At 36.9% G+C, this 23,813-nt stretch overlaps 1 protein-coding gene across 1 annotated transcript in view; it reads left to right on the top strand.

The window, feature by feature from the left end:
* The window catches only part of LOC149287399 (rho GTPase-activating protein 10-like), a 106,768-nt gene extending 83,849 nt beyond the window's left edge, over positions 1–22,919 (top strand). The window contains exons 20-23 of the mRNA XM_089492873.1: positions 9,215–9,362; positions 19,242–19,376; positions 21,004–21,095; positions 22,831–22,919. Coding sequence (XP_089348999.1) covers positions 9,215–9,362; positions 19,242–19,376; positions 21,004–21,095; positions 22,831–22,919 — 464 coding nt within the window. The remainder of the gene's footprint in view (positions 1–9,214; positions 9,363–19,241; positions 19,377–21,003; positions 21,096–22,830) is intronic.
* Positions 22,920–23,813: the final 894 nt, after the last annotated feature.

Here is a 23,813-nt window from a genome sequence, read left to right as displayed (position 1 = left end):
ATGAGGTTGAGGGACAATGAGACAAGCTTATCCAAGATTTAACGTGGTGCTCCTATTCTCTAGAATTCCCTACCATATTCTCTCCCATAGTAATTCCAACCTTAAACACAAAAAACTCCCAGTTCAGGGAAGTATTCAAACTATCTCCTGAAAATAAACCATATCTTCTCCTCATATTAGCCTTACTACAATCAAATCATCCATGCCCAAGCAGCGAGAAGTAGAGATACGCAAATCATAGGCAGAATGAAGACTTGTGTAAGACATGCTAAAGCCTTTGGAGTCACCTTTTGGTGTAAAGAAGTGTCAGAATATATATATATATATATATATATATATATATATATATATATATATATATATATATATATATATATATAATTATTCAAACATTTGCTTAGGTTTTAATTACATATGTATACTAATGTCAGATTGTACAAAACAAAATCATGCACGTTTATCCATCAAGTATCAAACACAAGTGAAATAAATTGACCTAGTGGTTATTCCCTACATGCATTTACTATTTTTCATTATGATTAAAGTGAAGTAGATTCTGTTCCTGATTCCTGTGACAATACACTGTTTAAATTGGATAATATGGCCTTGGAAGTTTCCCTGCTTATTAAAATTTGGATTTTCAAGAAAAAGTCTTCCAAACCCTGCTTAGTGTATTACTTTCAGCAGTGTGTTTGAAATATAGATATTTTTAAAGAATGTCGACTTAATGAGTGAAAGATGGTGAAGCAGCAGGGGAAAAAAATCATTCTTATATGTCATGACTAGTAAATGCTCTGTAGCACAGAATGTGTGAAAGAATGATGAATTTATTAATACCCAACATTATTTTTCTTGGTACAGAAATTGGAAAATATTATTCAAAGGTCATTGAAATAAACAGACCTCAGGCTTTTCAACAATCAGTCATATGAAGCATTGGAAGGGATAGAAAAAAAGTGGAGCAGTTCAAAATAAAATGGTGCGGGAAAAGAGAATATTGATGAGGCATTTTTGTGTTGTACTGTACCATACCTTCCAAATGTCCTGATTTAAGCAGGCCAGTCCCTATGACCTGTCTCACTTTTGTGGGCAGTGGAGGTCATAGGATGGTTAGGGAGATCAAAGGATGTTATGCCCCCAACGGATGTGATAGACATATTTAAAGCGACCCTGGTCGCTCGGTTGTCGTATGCACTTTAAGACACGTGATAGCCGAGTGTCTAATTAAATTGTCACCATCAGCCAGCTCCAGTGCTGGCTCGCACAAGAGTTATGGGGAGTCTGAGACCTCCAGCGCACGATTGCTTTAAAAAATTGTTTTAAAAAGTGCCATGAAAAATGGACTGCAGTTTAACCTAAAGATAAGCACTTTATTTTTTTTCCCTTCAGGTAACACATGCATGTTATTGCTAACAGAATATACCTTCTTTTGTTGTGAGGCTAAATAGGACAGAAAACCATACCAATAAATGCATAAAAGGAGTAAAAGGGTTTATAGTCTAAACCTCGAGAGGCAGGGGCATGGATGTAGTGTAGCTGAGAAGGTGGTAGATAAGTGGAACGGCCTTTCACCAGAAGTAGTTAAGACATAATTAACATTTTAACCTGGCTATTCTTAATATAAAACCAAGGACTGAAGAAGGTTTGAGGTTGCCAGTAGACTTAGATGGACCTAATGGTTTTCATTTGCTGTCAAATTATGTGTATCTATAACAATTCTACACTGTAAACACAAATATCAGAACATAAAAAATGCCAATATATACCGTATATAGGCTGCACCCTAAAAGTTTGGTGCTATTTTAAAGAAAAATGTATTTTTTTAAAGACAAAATACATATTAGTGGAATGATAAAACAGTGTTTTTATCTAATGAACAGGAATACATGTATTTTAACATTTTTGGTATCTGTTACGCAGTTTAGTATAGGTTATATACAACAAGAAATTTGGAAAACCAATAGCCAATTTACGTCCCGCCCCCCTTAATTCATAATGCACCTTACTTATAGATTTGCCACTCTGCACCCCAGATATGCTTTATGCTTTTTCAATCTATAACCCCCTGCCTGTGTTTTGTTAAGAGACCCCCATTATGTAACTTGAGAAGATTAGATAAACGATTAAGTAAAACATAATGCTTATGCACAGACATCCTAAATTCTTCCCCTCCACGCTTAAACGCTTAACCGTACTAGGTGTGCAATTTTACTGTGTGTTTAAACGAAGAAATAATACGAATAATATACGAATAATAAGAAGAAGAAGGAATGTGCTCCCGTATTAAACTTTGCACTCTAGAGGACCAATCAAAGGAGTGAAGTGATCCACATTTCTACATATTTCTATGTCTGGGCAATCTCCACAGTGGAGGCTTTGTCTTTCTTGAGGCAGTTCCTAAAAATCAAGGAGGCTGTTCCTGTGGTAGGTACTACTGCTTCTTCTGTGACCTCCTTCCGAGTGTCTTTTGCTGTCTTTCACTGCTATTTATTCATTGTCGGATTATGTGAAGCAGCATGGGACTGGCACAGTAAGCTCATGTTGTTAATAAAAGAAGAAAAATTATGAAGATTAAAATTTGGTATGATTGTTCATAAATTATCAATGCACTGTCATTAAATGTGTTGCCTCCAGTAATATATCTGATTGTATAGAACAAGAGAGTCCTATCAAGGCAGCAAATGAAAGAGATAAACAAATTTTGGACAGCTGCTAAATAGCTGTGTCTTAGTGTTTTATGAAAGGAAATATGGTATATGTCTCCTGTCAATCCGTGTGATTTGAAAAGGAATGTTAGATCTAATTTAGACCTCCATAGGGGGATGATTTATATACCTCACACAACCTTTTAATCAAAAGTTATACAGCATGTTTTTCTCTCTGTGTTTTCTTAAATTGTTTTTTTTTGTTTTTTTTTTTACAGTAAAGGACCATCTTTTGAAGTGTCCTTCCTAGCCACCAACTTTCCATTTAGATTCCTTCACTAGCCTTAAAACCTAAAGTTGTGCCAGTTTCGTAGCTGTTGGTTTTCTAACCATCTCTTGAACACCATTGAACTGCTAAGGTAGTCCGCTTGAAGAGTTCAGACACTGTTGCGTTCGTGATAGCAACATCATTCAGCTGACCTTGCTAGTCTCATTATTGAGTTTGCCATCATGTGTGGTTAAACCAATATTAAATACGGTCTGTGCCCCAGAGAACTCAACAGTGAGCACCTTTGCTTCGGCTAAGTAGTAGTTTACTTGTAAAACTGTGTGTGCTGACTTCTGGATTAATCACCACCTTCTTCTTGACTCACTTGCTTCTCTCCTGGATCTCCTCATATCTGTCTATATGTATTGTATGAAGTGCTGCATAAATTGGCACTATATAAATATATAAAGATTATAATAATATCACTTTTAGGAGAATTGGTAATTAAAATGTTATTATATGGGGGGGTCCTTGGATCATAGAGAAACATAATTTAAAAAAGCAGCAATAGTAAATGCCTGTAAAGTAAACGGTAAGTTTACATGAGAAAGTGACATATCTGCTTTAAAGGCTGTCCCACAGATATAGCATCACTGGTATACCACGTGGGAACTATAGATAGGGTACATAGAGCCACAGTGTGACTTCAGAACTCTCAGCCTCTATATTGTTAACGGTTAGAATTTACTTTCCATTTGGAATCCAACTAGGTGACTTTTCTGAGTTTTATTAAGCATCAAAACCATGTAACCGTAGTTTGTCATTTTTATTGTACCCGTCACATAACGTTTATACCAATATAGTATTACATTTTACTTTGGTGCAGTAACTGTGGGGACAAAAAAATTGGAGTACTAAATTTGTGAACACTCTTTCATCTAAGCAAAAAAAGAAAATTAAATTTTCCATATGCAAGGTAAAACTTTCAAGGGCTTTTGTATTAGAGGAAAATGATAAAATAAAAATAAAAAATACAAATGGAATTTGATAATAAATGCACAACATAATGAAGAATTACCACTCTTATATTTGAAATTCGGGTTTTGTGGCTTTTATTTAAATAATAGAATTTAGATATTTGTTCCCATGTAAATAAGGCCCTGAATGCAGCATAGGCAGCTTTAAATGCTGAAGATATGCAGGGAACCTTTATAGAAATCAGACCTTTATAGATACAGTCTAAGCACTTATCTTAATCTTTTTTTTTTTTCTTTTCCTGGTTAAGCTTTCTAGCTAGCTGTGTTTTCTTGCATTCTGGAACGACCTTTAAACAGAGTAGATGAGACTTGTAAATGTATAAGAAGCTTTTCCAGCAAATGATTGTGTTTTATAATGAGTCCTACACCTTTTACTTACCGTCTACCACAAATACTATGTAAGGTGGATTCTACGTACATGAAATTTCCAGGACCTGTCTTCAGGATTGTTCAGAAGCGTTATTCTGTCAGTCATTGAGCATGGGAATGAGGGAAACAACATGTCTCACTGCGGAAAGGTTTCTCTGCTTCTTGCTTGCTAGCTAACTTTATACCTTTCTCCTTCCAAAAGCTGTTTGATATCACAATTTATAACGGTGTGGTCAAAGGTTTGTTGGCACGGTGTTTAGAATATGGAGACAAATGTCGTGAGTAGCCTTGACAGAGAGATAAACGCACCTTTTGTGACCAGAGATAGTGTGATGGTTTTTTTGTACATATTGCATGAGTATGATATAGTATCAATCAGTTGGCAGATTTTACCAGACATATTACATTCTCCCAAATTCGCCACAAATGCTCCCTCTTTACCAAATGTTTAGACTATTTTAGCTTTCGCTGCATTGATTTATTTAAGTGGTCGTGTTGGCGTTGATGGGACCGGCCACATTTCCTTTGGGGAAAACACATTATTTTCATTTTTTATTGATTTAAAAAGCACCATCATATTTCACACCGCTGTACAATGAGTACATTACATAACATCCATTTTAATTAGGACCCACACCTCCTGTTTGTCATTGTATGGATACGTAAAAGAAACTATAATATATATAGAATTTATTAGCCCGCATAACTATTATGTAACTGGTTGTGATTTAGAATGGAGGGTTGGGAAAAGGGAATGTCATGTTTTGGCAGACAACACTCTCATTGTGTGCTATCCAGTCATGCCCAAGCACATAGAAAACTAATAGAAGCATAGAAAGGCCAGGACAGATGAAATGTCACCTAAAGTACTTTTTAGTCTAGACGTGATGGTTGCTATATACAAAATTACAAGTAGGACGCAGGAGAAATAAATAGGTTGCGTTACAAAGCTAATAGCAAATATGTAATATCCGTACAGCATTGCTCCTTACTAGAATGCAACAAAAGCATTGTGTTGAACTCCGTATGTTCAGCCATTTGCAATTGGCAACCAAAGTCATTGTTTCTTGTACACAGGTGTAATTTCGAACCAAGATTGATAGAAAACTTGTGTATTTGTGAAGTGTCCTAAATAGAGTATTTTTTACCTGGGATTTTACATTACTTTGTCTGCAATATCTACAACACAGCTGTCTCAAGTGTAGAACAGTAAGTGCCCCTAGTGGTTTGTAGAATACTTTTATAAATATATGTTTAATCAATATACTGGTTTCTATAATTCTACCTCTCCATTTATACTAGAAATATGTTTACCCTACTGAAGGCTATAAAAAACTTCTACAGACAATTACTGTTATTGGATTCCATTTATCTTGCGTGGCATATTAAATGTCATGGGCAATTCAGGATTGTTCCTTCATCTAGAAAATGTAAGAGTAATTCCCCTTGAACCCATTGCTTAATTTCCTTTAATGGACAGACGCTGTTATTATTCCTACGAATGTATCATGCTTATGTTTTTCTACATTTAAGGGTATACCAATGGAAGTAATATATGAGATAATCTTGTTGTGTTTTGTTGGTTTTCTTTGCAGAAGCCAGCTCATCAGAGTGTATTCACTAAAGAGGGAGTTTGCAGGACAGTTATATCTCCCTGATTTTCCTATACATGTTTTGGGCCAATCCCCAGTGAGTTTGTCCCTGCAAGAGTTGGTGTACTAGAGGTTTCTAATCTTTTGTAGAAAGTCCTTTTTAAGGTCTTGTTCCACCTAAAGAAAACATTAATTACCCTTTTTAGTATAATAAGCAAATAATTATGCCTATGAGTAGGTGCCATCTCTGGGCGCGAAACATGTCAGACATTTATCTGTCGGGTGATTGATCCCTCACTGAGAGGCCAAAATTAGTTAAATAAATTCATTCTTAAATATTACTTTGGATATTTTCAGGAAATTTGTCTCTGAAATGGTGGACCCAAATCTTATGATCGTAAAATTTTCAAGTCTTAAGCAAATAACCCCTAGAAAATATTATTTCCTCCAAAAGGTTATAAACACATAAAAACAAATCACCAGGACAATAGCTGTTCTTGTACCCAAAGGGTATAATGGGGTTAATTTACTAAATAAGGATTTCGGTATCAGTGCCTGCTTTTATGCCGCAAGTGTACCTGTTAAACTTGATAAGTGAGACAAAATTTTATTAAATTCAAAAAACAAAATAATTTCCGGGAAAACATTGGACATTCAACATTAATAGGAATGAAGTTTCTAGTGCTGTGTTTGGATTTAAAAGTGTTCTGCAGAGTTTTAAGGATTGTTTTATATATCGTGCGACTGTTGAAGTATATATTCTACCTTTGGTGGCATGAAAAACATTGAGACATCTTTCACTAGACTTTTTCCATCTGGCAGTGCTATGTGAAATATGATTGGATTCAGCATGGTTTTGTCCAGCTGTTCTCTTGGAAATGTGTCAGCCAGGTATTAGATTTCTGTTCCTGAAACTGTATTTACAAGTGCAAGAAATAAGGGAACTCGGGGGTGGGAGGGGGAGTAAATCACCATCCTCATAAAAAATCTCATGAGAGATCTCAGGAACTTTCAATGAAATATGTTACTGCTAACAGGTGTTCTCTGACCCAAACCAATTAACGACTAGACAATGCTCCGAGACTGCAATTCCCGGATTTGTTACATACTGATCCAGTTAAACCTGCTTTTTGATACATAATAAAACTGGTTAGCCGGTAGATTTCTTATTACTGTGAAGACGGATGTACAGTAGTAAATCATGTGTCCAAGCTGGTGGTTTTTATTTGGTTCATATATCTTGGAGTAGTACATTTTCTTTTATGGATTTGTAGTTCAGCTTGGGGTGTACAGAGAGTTGCTTACCGTACAGAGTGCATAGTGAGAGTAGATGCCAGTAAAGAAGTAAGTATGAGTATCGGTCTCGTGTGTAGGGTGCAATTGTTAATAATTGTAATGAGGAACATGCTTTAGGCTAATAATATAATGTTTTTGTGTATGAAAAAGAAGCAAAGGTGTGCCATGAATGTGTTTACGCTCTGATTTAAAATGGTTTTGTGATAGATGTCTGCTATTTGAGCGAATGGGCCAACCTTTTCAGAGCAAGCTCTGATTGTCTTGGGGGGGGGTGCTCAATACTGCTTTATAGATTATTTGTGAGACCTTATTTAGAATTCTGTGTCCATGGCTTAACAAAAATGTAAAATAGAGACATGAGACATTTTTAAGGGTTTTACGATGAACCACCAAAGGAGGGGCTTAGTTATTAGGATTGTGCTCCTGTCATTCACCATAAATGTGCCCTAATGTATGTAGTTGGAGCAGGAAGACCCATAGGTATGTTTTGTAGTGCAAAGTTTAGTGTTGGGTTAGGCTGTTGAACGGTGGGAGGAGTGCCTGTGACCGAGCCACTCTAGAGCTGACGGTTAGAGTGGACAAGAGTTGTACCTCATTGAAATTAATGGAGGATGGTTATAGACTTATTGCCTTATAGACTTATTGTCTAGGAGATTCTTTGTCACATTTACTAGATCTCTATGCCAACACACTGCTGTGTCTGTTTATTTTAATACATAGCTCCATCTTTTTGATTACAGTTTGGTTATTGTATGACAACCACTCCCTGCATTGACATATTCTGGTCTATACTATCTAAAAAGAGCAGGATCTTTGGCCTGATGTGAACTTACTGGAAACCAGCAATGCTACTTCACCCTGCTGGCTTATGTTCCTACGATGAACTCTTTTAGTTGCTAATGCTAACCACCTGCTTATAAAAAGAAACATCAGATTTTGGATTTTTAGTTACAGTGTTCTACTTCTCTATACAATGTGTCATTTGGAGGTTTTCACCATGATTAATGAAACCCTGGCACCAACGGTCTTTTTCTCTGTTACAGAAAATGAATTATTTTCCCTGGCTGACCTAATTCTTGAATTATTTATTTTCTTACCATTACGATTTTTATTTCGAATTTTGAGATCGTTCCAAGTTTGCTGGGTAACTAAGTTTCTTCTTTAACTCTAGCAGTGAGTTTGGAATGCCACTCAACAGTGGGATCACTCCCATTTGCAACAGTGGGATCACTACATTTTAACACACATGCGGTCTAAAACTATTCTAATGCCACCACATAATCAGAGCTGTATATAGTAAGACTATAATGCATTTTTTTTTTATCATGACTTAAGGGTTTTTGGTGTCCACATTCTGCTCATCCACTGCAGCCGAAAGGTGGCAGCATGGAGTCTCTAAGGGTGTTTGTGACTTGGACTTAAGCATTAAGCTATCGAGTGATAAAATACACAGGGGAGGGCTGGTAACTTTTAGCACAGGGGGGCATTACTAGCCAAGTGTCCTGGTGTTATAGCACTATCTAGTCCAGTCCCATATACATTTACAGAAACAGAATGAAAAGAAATACTCTCTTTATCTTGGTTGCCGTATGTAACATTCCATAAAACACTTCGAAAAGGTAGTGACCCAACATCTTTAAATCAGACCAGCCCAGGGGTGCAGTTGCCCTCCTGCCTCCTTGCTTGCCCTTCTCTATATATCTCTTGGTATGTGTTCACTATGGACCACAACCAATCAGTATCCCTACTTAACAGTTGTATGCCATGACACTAGCTTTGTAAGTCAAATAGTAATAAAATATGTGGACCCCTAACAAAATGGAGGAGTTTTTTTATGTCAAGTCTGGCATGCTGGAAAATATTTAAAGCAGAGTAATAAAAGTGGAAACTTTCTAAGATACAGAGAAAATGGTGGAATAAATAGAAAATGTTTTACTGACCGTGGTTTTATTTTAACATTGGTTTGTGAATATATATACATATATATATAATTTTTTTTTATTTCAGTTGAGAATAACAGTCCTCCCAAGGAAGATACACCCACTGGTAGCATAGACTCCCTTTCTCCGCAGCCACTCACACCAACTATGTGTCCTATAACTGAGGAGAAGAATCACCTCTCAGCAGAGAGTGCTTTGGATTGGGCTACCTCTCCGTGAGTATTATCCAATAGTATCTCTATAATAATTATCGTATTCAGCATTTTTAGTTTAGCGTTCACATTTTAAGATATTTTTAAATAGATTTGTTTTATTTTGAGTATAAATCTACTGCTTATTGATTATAGAAGATCTAACAATAGTTGCCCTACTATCCATCTGAAGCCTGCAAAAATATTACCAGGGCTAGATATATATGCCCTACTAGTCCTAGACATAAATATTTTAGTTTTCCATGCCCTTGATATTAGGGATTTTTTTTAGGTAGGTCATGCACGGGCAGTAGAGGCACATGGTCCATGTCTATTAGAATCTGACAATACTGTATGAGCCTTCTAATTAAAACCACACAGACTAAGCATCCTGTAAATCCTAGGGGTTAGGGAACATTATTACCAAACATACCCTAGTAAGTCACTGGCAGGGATGAGCCTAGGGTTACTGCTGCTTGGATGCAGGATTCCTTTGGTGCCCCTCCCTGCAAGTAGCGCACACAGACATATACTAACACACAATATCACTTTAACAGCCACACACGCTAACACCATACATTATCACACATAACACTAACATAATATACGTACACCATACACTTTGCCATGAGGTGCCATGTTGAAATGTGAGAGTGATAACACCAAATTTAACACACCTGCTTCTCATTCACACCTGCGACCTTGTAACACTAACGAGTCACATGACACCGGGGAGGGGAAATGGCTAATTGGGCCCAATTTTGGACATTTCCACTTAGGGGTGTACTCACTTTTGTTGCCAAGGTTTAGACATTAATGGCTGAGTTATTTTGAGGGGACAGAAAACTTACACTGTTATACAGGCTGTACACTCACTACTTTACATTGTAGCAGAGTGTCATTTCTTGAGAATATATAATAAAATATTTACAAAAATGTGGGGGGTGTACTCTCTTTTGTGAGATACTGTATATGAGTGACTTGTAAACATCACTGCTGGCAATGGCCAAAAAGAAGTATAAGCCTGGCTTCTCCACTTTAAATCTTTAGTGATAATTGTATTCGTGCAAGTTTTTATATTGTTTATTGAGCTAAAATGCATTTTTTCGTTAATTTGTTATTGAATATATTTTTGTAAAAAGGGTACATTGATTTTGATTTTCTTGTATATTCAGAACACATCTCAAGCCGTTTTCATTGAATAATTATATTTTTTCATCCGCACCCTTTTTATGAAATCCACCAATGACTTTTGTTTGGATGTGAAATGCTGCCTGCTGTTATGTTGATATATTAGAATAGTGAAGCAATGCCAGATCAGTGCAGGAGATCGGTACTTTATGTTTAGCACTGAACCCAAGGTTAACCTTCAGTATAATTTACATAGCAGGATCTGACATTCCATATAGGTATTGTTTACAAGGAAGCACCGAGGATCCATTAGTTATCGTGCTTGTAGTAAAAGGGCTGAAAGGTCAATACAGCATCATATTAAACAATCTCTTGTGTTCCTGTACTCCTGGCATACAATCAACTGGCTTAAAATCATACAGCCTTATGCCAAATACCATATCCCTACTCAAGGTAAACGGTCACATTCACACCTATTAGCATGATTAAATACCTATGTTAAAATATCATGTAGCTTTTCTTTTTCAGCAAGTTTAAAAAAAAAAAAATATTACAAATATAGAACTGTTTTCCCAGGCAAAAGGTGGCAAAAGAGGCATTATCCAATTTTCGTTTTGATTAAGTTCTCACCCCTCTCCTCATCCCATCCTCCCAACACTCCAGCTGTCACAACGTACGTAAATTTATATAATAGCTGCTTCGTCAGTTTTGTCAACGTAAATACTCAAATTTTATGCAAGTCCATCTTACTTTTGTAGCCTTTTAGAGTAAACAGAAACGGTAATTACAAATAACTACCCATTTTTTTTCTTATAAAAAGAATCTAGATTCAATTGTTTTTTGTAAAGAAAAAAACCCAAAACATCCATGCAGTAGTGAATTTATGTAATGCAGTGACCCTATATTCTTGTGCCCAATATACAGTAAATACATATTGGTTAGAGGATTTTTTAAAATACCAATTAGATGCAGTTATTGTGTATTGGGCAAGAGGAGAAATGTCTTGTAAAACTACCTCTGCAGTATGGACTGTTCCAATGAAAGTCTATGATTTCCCTAAAGAGACCATTGAGCAATGCAGTTCATTAGTAAAGCAGACCAGGTGCTAGGCTTCAATAGACCACACTGGGCTTTATAGCTTGCCACACCTGACACAACTAGACTCACTTAAGGCTCTAGCCTTTTGAAAGACATGGAGATGCAAGCAATGGGACGGCGAGTGAAATGGTCCACATGCAGTGTGTAGTTTGGCTTATAAATGCTTAAATCCAGTCAACTTCCAGTGCGAGAAAGTCTATATATAAATTTGAAAGACTTCTTGAAGGTCATCTGAGCAATGAAACTATGCAGAGCCAGTTGACAAACTCTTCAATAAAAGAAACTTGTCTGGGTGGGCTCTTCATAATGCATAGTGAAATGTTTCAGCTACCCGCAACTCTGCAGGCTTTTCCGGAATGCCTATGTGGCAACCTCACAGACAAACTAACTCCTGTATTATCACGCTAAGGAATCATGTTGCAAATGACTATGTCACTAATGTTGTTTGGGTTGTTCTGGACACCATTAGTGTCTACGCATCAGTAGCAAATGATTTCCTCTCCAACCTCCAAGGGTCTTAATTTACATCACAACATTCTTAGCTAGAACAGTGTGTGCTGCTAATAGGAGGAAGCCCATTCTATGTGACACTGAGTTATAGTACTTTCATACTTAGCAGCTCTCGTAACCCGATGTTTTAGCGCCTCATGTAATGACTGAGATTACAGATTGTGCTTTAGTTTGGTTTTAATAAGGAAGTGATGTTGATAATCTCCAAGAACAATAACAGAGATAGGACACATACAAATAGCTAATATGCAGCTACCTGAAAACATTATTATGCAAAAACTAGAAACAACTAATAATAAAAAAATGGCGGGAGCTCCCCTTTAAACAAGCTATGAAGTTGTGTAGAACAGACGGATTTCTGATTTCTACAAAAACCAATACAGAAGTAGTTTAATTATTACACACATAAGAGTTTTCACACACAGTGCCCATGCACAACGGCATGCCATTATCTTCAAGAAGAAAACATTCTGGCCCCTGCAATTTTTGTTTTAGCCGTCTTCTAGCTGATATATTCAGTAAAATATGAGACTGCTGTTGCATAGAATTTTTTATCCAGGACTAGCCCAAGGTAATAGCCAGCTGGTGTATACATGGGTATTGTGGCTCCCCCAAAATACACCTTGTTTAGAGATTTTTAACCTGTTTCTAATCAGCAGTTGGATTTTAACATTTTAGGAAAAGTTTGTGTATCGCCATTCAGCGCTGACTGCCGGAGAGCTATTATTCCGGTCAGATGAGTAGTATAGGAGAAGGGGGCATAGGCAACACCTCTATCAGAGGAATTATGATACACAAGAATAAAAGGGAGAACAAGCAAAATAAAATGACGAGGTGAAAAAAAACATGTCTTTTATGGATAAAAATTCCATTGATAATCTGAAATGAAAAAACAAAAACTTGGAGATCAAACTGTATACTATTTTTATTATAACAGCTTATGTCTCCGCATGGAACACCAAAATATGGCTATAGCAACTCTTACCACCATCATTTAATGAGATAAGATAATGGACTACCCATTGCTTTTACTGCTATTTCAATAGGATTCTCAACATTCCATATACTATGTATGCAATACCAATCTTTAAGCTAAGAATGTTTTTTTCACATCTCACTCGATTTAGCTGTTTTTTTTTTTTCTTTTCTGTTGCTACTTGCTCACTATGCAACTAATTATCACATTTTGGATTTCTCTGTCTTTGGCCTTTGCACTTTTATGATCACCTTTTTGCTTAACTTATGAGATGAAAATCCCAGCAGTACCCTAGATTGTACTGAAGCACCTTTCCTGGTTGTTAAAAAGTCAGCCTTACTGAATTCTATCATCTTTTCTCTCTTGAGATCTGCATACAAGATACTTACACCTTTAGTTGAATTGCAGCTTTCAGAGTGAAAAACTGTGAAGGTAAAAGTGTCTAAACAGAAACTTTAAGTGGAAAGCTTATTTACCACCTTACCAGCACATAGTTTGTTATACAATAAAAATAAAAAACATTAAGTCATTGTTTGGTCAGGTTGAAATTGGTCTTTGGTCATTATCATGGTTTTTGTCTTTAGTTGTATGAAAGTAATTCATTCTACAGCTATTAATCTGTAAAGCACCAAGTACATCTGTTCACCACTAATATACATACATACATACATACATACATACATAGGAAGGATATCCTTCATGCCTCTACTTCCCAGAGTGGGTAGGCTACCTGGAGAGGTCCCAAACTCCGCTCCCCTGCTTGAAGAAAGAAGAAACTTCCCCAGAGAGTTGTACTCCAAAGATTGGAGTCCAACTGGGTATTCAGAACAGTGATATGTTCTTTAATGAATACTCAATATGAATTATTGGATAAATAACTAGTGATATAGTAAATCTTAACAGGTATCTTTCCCTTGCTGAATTTACTAATTCTCTTTTGTTTTCCCAATATCCTCTTCCTACTTTTTGTAAGTGTCAATCTCAGCTATGGTTTTTACTGTGTAGTATGTTAGTCAGATAATGGTTACCATACATCTAAGCAAGTTGCTTTTTTGGGATCTGTTTTGAAGCTCATGAATGTTAAGTGGTTGCTTAAAGATGTCGGCAGTGTTTCCAATTATCCTATTCTTAGGAGCATGAGAATACACATTTTTTATGTGTGGTCCAAGCAAACTATGGCATATTAAAGGTTCTGCTGTACTTGGTGGATGACAGATTATTGCCATATCAAATATGTTGCACTTGAGAAAGTTCTGGTTCCCACATGAAAACCGTGTTAGATGACCGGCAAGTAATGGAAATTTTGCTTTCCTTTCCACAGTTATGGCTTTTGTTGCATGAATGAACTAGAATGTAATCACACTGCATTAGGGATGAAGTTTTACTTTATGGTTGGTTATGTACAATTACATGACTGCAGCTACTAGGTTATTGTAATTCATGGAAATGTTCATCACATATATTGCAAACTTTCGGTAAACCTTTTGGCTTCTGGCAGACCTCAATCGCAATTTATCCAAAAACAATCACACCCTTGATTTTGTGAGAAGTAAATTATAGTGTCATTGAGAAGAGATAGTCTCTTGAGTTTCTAGAAGGTGACATAATGAAGAGTTACTCATAAGTGGATTGATAGATGTAGGTTGTCGGAGAAGAAGAGCTGATGAGGATAGGCAGTTGGAATAGAAATGGGATGGTAGAACCCTGGGTCTTCTGGAACAATAAACAAAAAGCATTCCAGGTCCTTTTGACAAGGAGGAAACTTAGTTAACCATTAGAAGCATCCAGTGTAGCTTGTTTACCCTTTTCAGGTTCCCAGTTGGTACAACACCCCGATAAAGTTAACTGAATTGGGCAGTGAAATAATTTTAGGAAATACCAAACTTTTCCACCTGCTATGGAATAATAGGTTTGCAAGCTAGAAGTTTGTACAACAGTGTGTTCACATCAATGCTTAGGTAGCATCGAGTCTGTTACCATCTACACCATTGTGTCCAAGACATCCGCAGCAGTGCAATATGACTTCTGGAGTTTAATAACCAAATAATTAGTATCACATCTTTTACTTTGCAGATCACCGCATGAACCAAATAACATAGGTTGCTGATTGAATTTGAAATTGTAATCCTCTTAAGTGAGGTGGCTCATGTCTTTGTGAAGATTTTTGAAGAATTTTTCAGCGTAGCGAAATGGGAAAATCCTTTTAACATTGGATCTCTTCATTTCAAAGCTACAAATTCAGGTTCTGAAATAAGGAACACGGTGCGCTGAGTGGAACAAAACTGTAGCCGATAATTACTGTGATATATCAGAGCGGTGAATGGCTTCCCATTAGTCTTAATGTTATGTCTGCTGTCAGTCAGCTGATATCCACAATAACTAAAGTGTTATCTTCTGCATAGGCATTAGAAAGTATTTGAGATACGACAGGCTTTTGTGTCTTGATATATGTATATATTTTGCTTTAATGTTTCCAAGACCTTTTTTGTGGTATTTATTGCTAACTCTTTCTGTTACGGTCAAGAGCCTGTAGCCAAAGGATTAAACATGTCTCGAGGAACATAAGAGGTTACAGAAGAGTTAAAGGCCAGATAGATTCAAAATGCTATTGTTTAGAGATCAAAAACATCATATTTACAGACATACCGAAACAGTCTTTGGCCAGTGGAAAAAAAATGCAAGTTAAAGGGATATCCATGCAACAAGTGCTTAATGATTTCATCCATGTCCAGAGTTTTTTCTTTTTATACATTACGTTTTGTGTGGAGTGTATTTGTGTAGCACTGATAATGCATGTTTTGTGTCTTAGAACTACCTAAGATTGTGATCTCCAGTTTGGTGATATTTGACTGTTACTTCCTAACTGTAGGCCACACTTAGATTATTGCTTTTTGTCAAAATTAATTAAGGTCGTCTTAAATTCTTTGCTCATGAGAATCTGGTTCCTGTTGTCTTTGGGAGATAAAATAAAATGAAGTACCTCAGCATTAAGTAGATTGGCTGGAGACAAAATACATATCGTGCAAGACATTTAGGGTATTGGGGGTGGATTCTGCAGAATACCCCCCATTTGCAAAATGTCCAACAAGAAAATTTAAAGGGCCCACACACACCTACCTTATGCTATAAAAAGGGCATATGATTTAAACCCTGTGGTGTCGAAGTATGTAACGAATGAGCCAGTTTTGCTTCTTTTTGTAACAATTTTTTATGTTCCCTCCTCTCCCCAATTAAGGCATCTATTTCAGTACTTGGTATAGCAATTATGAGACGTTATTTCGGATTTGTCTAAAATATGCCTGAAAAAGGAACTGTTGCCTTGAAAGGTTTGCTCTAGCTGCCGTATATGAAATAAAAGTCTGGTGACACAAGTGCACCGTATGCTAATGGCAGTGCGTGGCATGCTTCTTGTTTATTATCATTAGTAGATTTGTGTGGACACGGCATTAGATTAAGGACAACTTAATGGAGCCGTATTCAAACACTACGGTCATTTTTTTCAGTTGCCTGCTATCTAACATGATGATCTCATGTGATGTCAGACAACAGCCATCAGACTCACATGGGCTTTTGGTTGCTTTTTCACTGTTCAGCCAACAAGCTAGTATAAGATGGAGGGGGGGTCTCCATCCAGAAGGGAGAAAATAATTACTACTTATACGTACTGTATATACACCTTTTTAAAGTTCTTGAACAGTACATTTTAAGGTACTGTTCAAGTAAGGTACTGTTCAATTTCAAGTTAAAAAAACTTACTATGTAAAATTAAAATATGTGTGACTGTAAAGCAAGCAAAACATTAGCAAACCCACATAATCAGTAATTCATGAGGTGTGTATGTTAGGCATTGTGTACTCACCTCCCCAATACTTTAGTTTGCTGCTTTTAATAATAATAATATTTTTTCTTCTTCATCACTTGGCTTTCCACAATGGTGCATTCTCTTTTGTACTGATATCACCATAACTGGGAACTTCCAAGAGTAGACCAGGCTAGTTCTCAATGTATGCAGGGCTAGCCACACACCGGGAAGATAGTAGCCACAGACAGTAGGCAGGGCGTGGGCATGACCAAAATTAGTTTCCCTGCCTGGAGAACAAGGACAGTGACCTGGAAATCTAGGTCAGTAGAGCTTCAGAAGAACACCCCGGGCCAAACTTCCCAGGTATAGACACTACACATTATTTATCTATTTTTCCTTGCCCATTTATCACATTCCACAATTTGGGACAACAAGCGTAGTTAATATCGGCAACACCATATGATACTAGTTTGCAGAGTGGCAGCGATGATGTTAAATTAAGCCATATTTAAAGGCAAAGAACGGATTTCCAGTGAACCAAAGTCTTTAATACTGCATTTTGGCCAAAACCCATAAGTTCTCCTGTCACGTCAGGGCACCCCATGAGTACCGAGTCCTAACTGAAATACCCTGTAAGGCTGGTCTTAAAACCCAAGTGTCTTTACATACCTCCGACTTAACAGGGAGCTCAAACAAAAAATATGGAAAGGAGCTTTTAATATGTGCACACGTGGTTATACCCTCCCAACATGCTTGTTTTCCTTTTGTGTTTCAGTAAAATTAGCTGCAATAACTAATTTAATAAGATTCTCTTCAAGGGCCGGTTGAACTCTTTACATTTTTTGACTTGGCTGTTTTTGCGTAGGAGGCTCTAGCCCTCTTTGTAGCTCTCACCATCAAACTACTCCTTTCTTGCTGTTTCCTTGGTTACAATCCAGATATCCACTTAAATCTTCTTTACAGTAATTGGTTACCTATCTCTTCCAAAAGTAGAGGAAGGGTTATTACTTGTAATATGATGCTTTACAACCCATCTAATCCTTTACTAAATTTCCAGCTCTTTTTATCCTTTCGCGTACTTGTTATTTTGTGATTTTTTTCCTGCAATCCGGTACATCTCAGGCATCGGTGGATTTCAATTAAAAATAATTTCTCTGACTGTGAAGCATTATAGTTATTTTAAAATGCCTTTTTCACTTAATGGGACAGTGTAATGCCCCCGAAACACCTTTACTATAGAAGAAAAAATAGGTGACCCGACGTAGAAATCTGTTTTCAAAATCTTCTTTCTTCCTTAATGGCTCTATATTTCTTACCACTGATTGGCTACGCAAGCTGTCAATCAGTGGCAGTAAAGTAGTTCCAATGAAATTAATGGGAGTATGATCCAATTTCTGATTGACAGCTTAAGAAGCCAATCAGTATAAGAAAATAGACCGTGCTGGAGCTGCCTGGAGACCAAATGTATATTCTGCAGAACACGAGCAAATGCATGGGGGGGGGGGGGTCTGCAGCATCCTGCATGAAACTTTAAAGGGGCCGTGCACCTGCTATATGCCTTAAAGTGCATATAATGCCTGGAGTGTGTGTTTCGCTTTTACATATTATTTCAAGCTTCAAAGAACTTAAATATATTTAATTATGCTTTAGGATAAGACTCTGCATTACAAACTAAGCTACAAACATTTCAAACTAACTTTAATTATGTATTTTGTTAGTCCTCTCGATCTCGGTCCTCCTGGAATCATAGAAATATATTGTATTACTAATGTTATTGATATTGTGAATTCTATTACATTGCATGATTGTCGCTGTTATACACTTTAATTATGATTTATTGATTTATACAGTGCCAGCATATTTCACAGTAATCTACAATGGGCCCATCTGTAGAGCCGTACCGGGCCCCTAACAGATCTGTCCAGCACAGATCAGGTTTATTCCCTAAAGCTTGCCCCACATGCAGAACTAAACTGTTGCGATGACTTTCAAATCTTGTGGTTTTAGGTATACACTGTGCAGGGCTACCTCATCCATTTTTGTAGGAGAAACCCTGTGAGCATGTGCACAGAGGTCTGCACTGTTCTGCGCTCCCAGAGCCAGGGCTGCCCATGGGCAGGGAGATGTTTCTCTTGCAGGACATTTATCTGGCGTGTGGGAAATGGGCAAATGCATACGGGGGTATTCCGCAGAAGCTCCCCATGCAAAAGGGTCTACGCTGCTATCATTTGCTTTAAAGTGTATATGTGGGCTAGATTGCTCCTTGAAGTTGAAACTGAAAACCTTCTGCAAACTCCTGCTTTGTTGAATAAACCCCAAATATATTTAAACCCCAACTATATTTAAATAAATAGATCAATCAAAATGCGTAAATAATTTTTTTCAGGCCTAGCCCGGTTCATTCTGCAATGGTATCATGGATGAATAGCGAGCCGTGTGCATCGTCAACAGAATTTGCCTTTCCAGCCAAAGCTGCCCAGTCACGACATCCGGAACTTGAAGAGGCATCCTCTCTTCTCGCGTCTCTGACTACACTATGTGACAGGCCAGAAAGGTATCGTATTGTTTTGTGTTTTTTATTCCAATTTATTGTTCTTCCAAAGAAAGTTGAAAGGGGTATGGGGTACAGAAGGCAAAAGATGAGGAGTCTATCAATGCACTTAGTTCCATAGAGGTTGAGTAACACCAGAAGCCATAAAGCTCAGTTGTATTGTGTTTTCATGGAGAATTTTTAGTCAGGTTAAAATAAATGTTTTGATTTTTTTATGTGCTCTTTAATGCTGGAGTGCAAAACGTCCATTACCCATAAATTAATCATTAACAGTATTTGTAAAAGATTTTTGTATAAATAAGGAATGCAACACAGCAGCTACTAATTGTGTATATGAAATACATTGCATCTATGACATTGGGGCTGGAGTTCACCCCCCCCCCACCATGCTTTTCTTTCCCAGTGAGCAGACTTTTATTCTCTTAACTTTCACATCAATGGGCTTTAGGTGGGATTAACCTATTTAGGGCTCCAGCTCTGTGCCCTGGGTTTCCTGCAGTACTTGTATTAACAGGGCATTGTCCAAAGCCTTTCAGGTCAAAATGGCACAGTATCCCGCCATTAACTTATATCAGAGATCAAAAAGTGCTGATGCCTTGGAAGGGTTTTCAAGAACCCATCTGATAATAAGGGTTGGAAGGGTAATTTAGTAGACAAATATATTTTGTTATTTGCCTGCTCCGGTGAGACACGTTAAGTGAGTAATGTGCGTAATTAAGACTTTTTTTTTTTTCTGCTGTCTGATCCCATACGTTTTGTCCAGCTTTTAACTTGCTGACAGTTTGTCAGAGGCCAGCATCCGTCTGCGGACTTATCCACTAATCCTCTGTGGATCCCTTCATCGGAAACTACATACCTGCCTTAGATAGCTCTGTCAGAAGCAATGACGTTTCTTAACAATGCATAAAAACGGTTCTTGTTTTCATGCGTTCTGAGAATCCCTTATACGCTGATTGATTTCTGAATGAAATGGTTCTGTTTTCATTACAAACACATTTGTGAATGAAAATCGAGCCGCATCATCATTGTGGATTTTTCTTAACCACTATACAGTGGGTTTCAATCGGTAGTCATATCCGTAACTGTGCCCCATGGTTAACCACAGATGACTTCTGTTACATGCGAGATAAAACTCCTATACCGCATTCAGATCAGTAAATGGAATAATTGATATTCCTTCAGCTCCTAAAACCGGTACAGTTGTGTGCAGTTATTTTGAAGCTTTAACTTCACACCGTCCTGTTAAATGCGGCTCACGGACGTCAGTAGAAGTATTTGTCAACTTCATGTTAAATATCGCGAGTAAGTCCATGCAGTTTTTACTTCAGAATTGTGAGGGTACCTTCATAGTAAAAAAAAAATAAAAAAATAAAGCATTAAAAAATCGAATATAGTGAGAACGTCAAATATATATTGGATGTATTTTATTGGAGAATAAAAGTGTAGTTGATTTAACATAGCTATTGGCTGTCCATGATATGTATTATTATTGTAGACCGTTGAGCCTCTTATAGATTAAGCTTGAATCGTGTCTTTCATACTGTGTGGCAATATGTAGTATTTGCTTTCCAGTAATTGTTACCTGGTTGTTTTTCAGCACCTCTTATAGAAAGGCAAAAGCTGTATTTCCCTGCGAAGCAGAGCACAGCTCAGAGTTATCTTTTCAAGTAGGAGCTGTATTTGAAGACGGTGAGTAAAAGCGTAACTTTTCACTTTTGCACATGGTTTTTAGGCTGGCCTAAGTCTAATCATCCATGATGACCGTTGAAGTATGTTAGCTACTGATTTCCTGTATGAAATCTTGGTATGGTTAGTATAGAGGTTACATATAGGCATATGTATAACTTTCTTGCTTTTCTGAGTATAGGCTGCACCCCTATAGGAACACTTTCCATCTGTTTATCGTCTTCTGTGATGCATCTGACATCAGTATCTATGCACTTGCACCTGTATCTAGGAGTACTGGTGTGTGCGCATGTTCATGTGTTCATGTGCTAGAGTGTGTGACATGTATTCTCTTTATTTCCATCGCTTAAGCAGCTTCTCCAATTCTCTGTCCTTGGCCTACTCCCCTTAGGTACATTGCTTGTTTTTTTCCTCCATGTTATAAAAACGTTAAATAAAATGAAATATACTACTGTCTTTTTAAACTATTTTGATAATAACTAGACTTGTATAAAGATGCTGTCACCACAATTTGTGCCAGGTCAACTAGCGTTTGTGCCCTTTAGCATTTGGTGCTTTGGGTAATTGGCTTCCATACTTTTTGTGTGGTTTGTAGTACATATGCGTGATATATTCCATTCTTGAAACAACAACGTGTTTGTTTTTTTTAGAGGGATGATGTTAATTATGGGCCGCAGTCAATTAAGGTGAACCTGTCATTCATAAGTGTGTCTAGACACAGTATACAATCCATCCGGCTGATTGCCACTGTTGTTGATTTGCCATTGGCATCAAAAGCTGGTATCTGGTAGCATACATTTTTAGATATAAATGTCCTAGTTCAATAAATTGATGCCTAAAGATATTTTCTTATATTTTCATGGTAAATGTACTTTTTTTTTAAAGCAGATGTTTAATTCAAGTATTTCCTTTCCCATTAAAACTATATTTTGATATTTAACTCAGCAGAATATTTGTTGTAATGAAATGTAAAATGAGTAATTATATGAATGCAGTTTATGTGTTACTTTCTGAGTGCTTGTTTATGTCACCCTAATTTAAAAGCACTCTACCGTTTAACTTTAAGTGAAATGCAAAAACAGGTGGATTCCTCAAAATTTTAGTTTGTCTGATTATGTCAGTTTTGATGTTGCTTCACCTTCCACCAATTCTAAGACTCCGTTCTGCCCTTGGTCCATTAATCAGGCGGGCGATTTTCTGTGCAGTGACACAGAACCAGTCTGGCTTTACAGATAACGTGTTACTGTCTAAGGTCAAACAGGATTATCATTGGTTTTCTATTGATTACCAGTTTACCCGAGCATATGAATGAATATTAATTAGTATTTTATAGATTTTATAGATCAACATAAAAAAAATAGCTGTCTCTCCTCTGCTTTCAAAAACATGTACTGGCTTAGAAAACATGTTTCTTTGATGCAGGTAGTGTTTCCTAGTCTTCCATGACCTCATCACCATTAATAACAAATATATTCTTGAGTGCAGAAACTCTATGATGTTTTCCCCATTACCACATAACTGATCCCCCCCCCCCCAACCACCATCATCAGTTAATCAAATAAAACCCGCAAGCTTGCCTGCCAGAAAAGATAGGGAGCCAGGGCATGGAATGGGGCAGGAGTGCCTTAGCTGCTCTCCAGATGATTTCATTTGGGCAGAATGGTAACTTATCGCGCATATCATATTTTTTCTCAGTAATATGCTATTCTAAGTAACGAAAACCACTTTTTTTTTGCAGTTCATTTCTCAAGAGAGCCAGGATGGCTTGAAGGGACATTAAATGGCAAAACTGGACTTATTCCACAGAATTATGTTGAATTTCTCTAGCCATACATGTTTAAATGCTCTGAAGATGTTCATGGTATCCATGGGTATTCCACTCCAGCCTCTGTCTCCCCGTCCCGTTATTGACTGCTTTTCTCGCTGCCACAACATTGGTGGAAAAGAAAAAAGAAACATGGGGGGTTCTTTTATGAGAAGATGTATATTGCTGCAAAACTGAGATTACATGTTTTACAAAGATATTTTATTATACCGTTTCTTTTTTTTTGTGCTTTTAATTTTTATCAACCACCATAAGTGAAATATTTGATTATCTTATATGTCACTCATTTTAAAATTTCATTCCTGGTTAATGAGACTGTTTTGTGCAATTATATTTAAATTAAGAGTAATGTATTGCCTTTTGAGTGAATATTTACTAGTTTTACACGCATGGATTCACGTATAATATAAAATGCCACAGCTTTTCCAGGAGCTGTAAAAAACTGATGTAGCACATTTTCACCTTTTTAAGGGCTTTTGATGCAATAATTGTATACACGTTTTAAAGGTGGGCTCACGTGCAGTTTACAAATTATTTTGTATTTTCTCTTTTTTTCAGTCTGCTTTACTTCACACACATGGTGTCAGAGGAGTATATAAAGTGTATTATGTACCCATCTGCCTCATCGGTCATTGGAATATGTTTTTTAGACATTACGTTTAATTCTTATTGTTTTGTTTTTTCATTTTGCTTGTTTTTCCACTTGTAATGTGTTAATGTTTTAAACTATAGTACTGCCAATTTCCACTTTTCCCAAATAAAATGTTACTACTATACAAAAAACAAATACTGTCTGCGCTTCTTACCCTAATAAAGTTGGCAACAAATATATAAACATAATATAAATGAGAGGTTTTGGTTACTAATGTTACTACTACTCTGTTGTAACTGCATTT

Source organism: Sceloporus occidentalis, unplaced genomic scaffold (genome assembly GCF_023333645.1).
Source record: "Sceloporus occidentalis isolate IW3139 unplaced genomic scaffold, rSceOcc1.0.p SCAF_61, whole genome shotgun sequence".
NCBI classification, from domain to species: domain Eukaryota; kingdom Metazoa; phylum Chordata; class Lepidosauria; order Squamata; family Phrynosomatidae; genus Sceloporus; species Sceloporus occidentalis.
The sequence above is the reverse complement of the archived record's forward strand: the minus strand, read 5'-3'. Positions and strand labels throughout refer to the sequence as shown.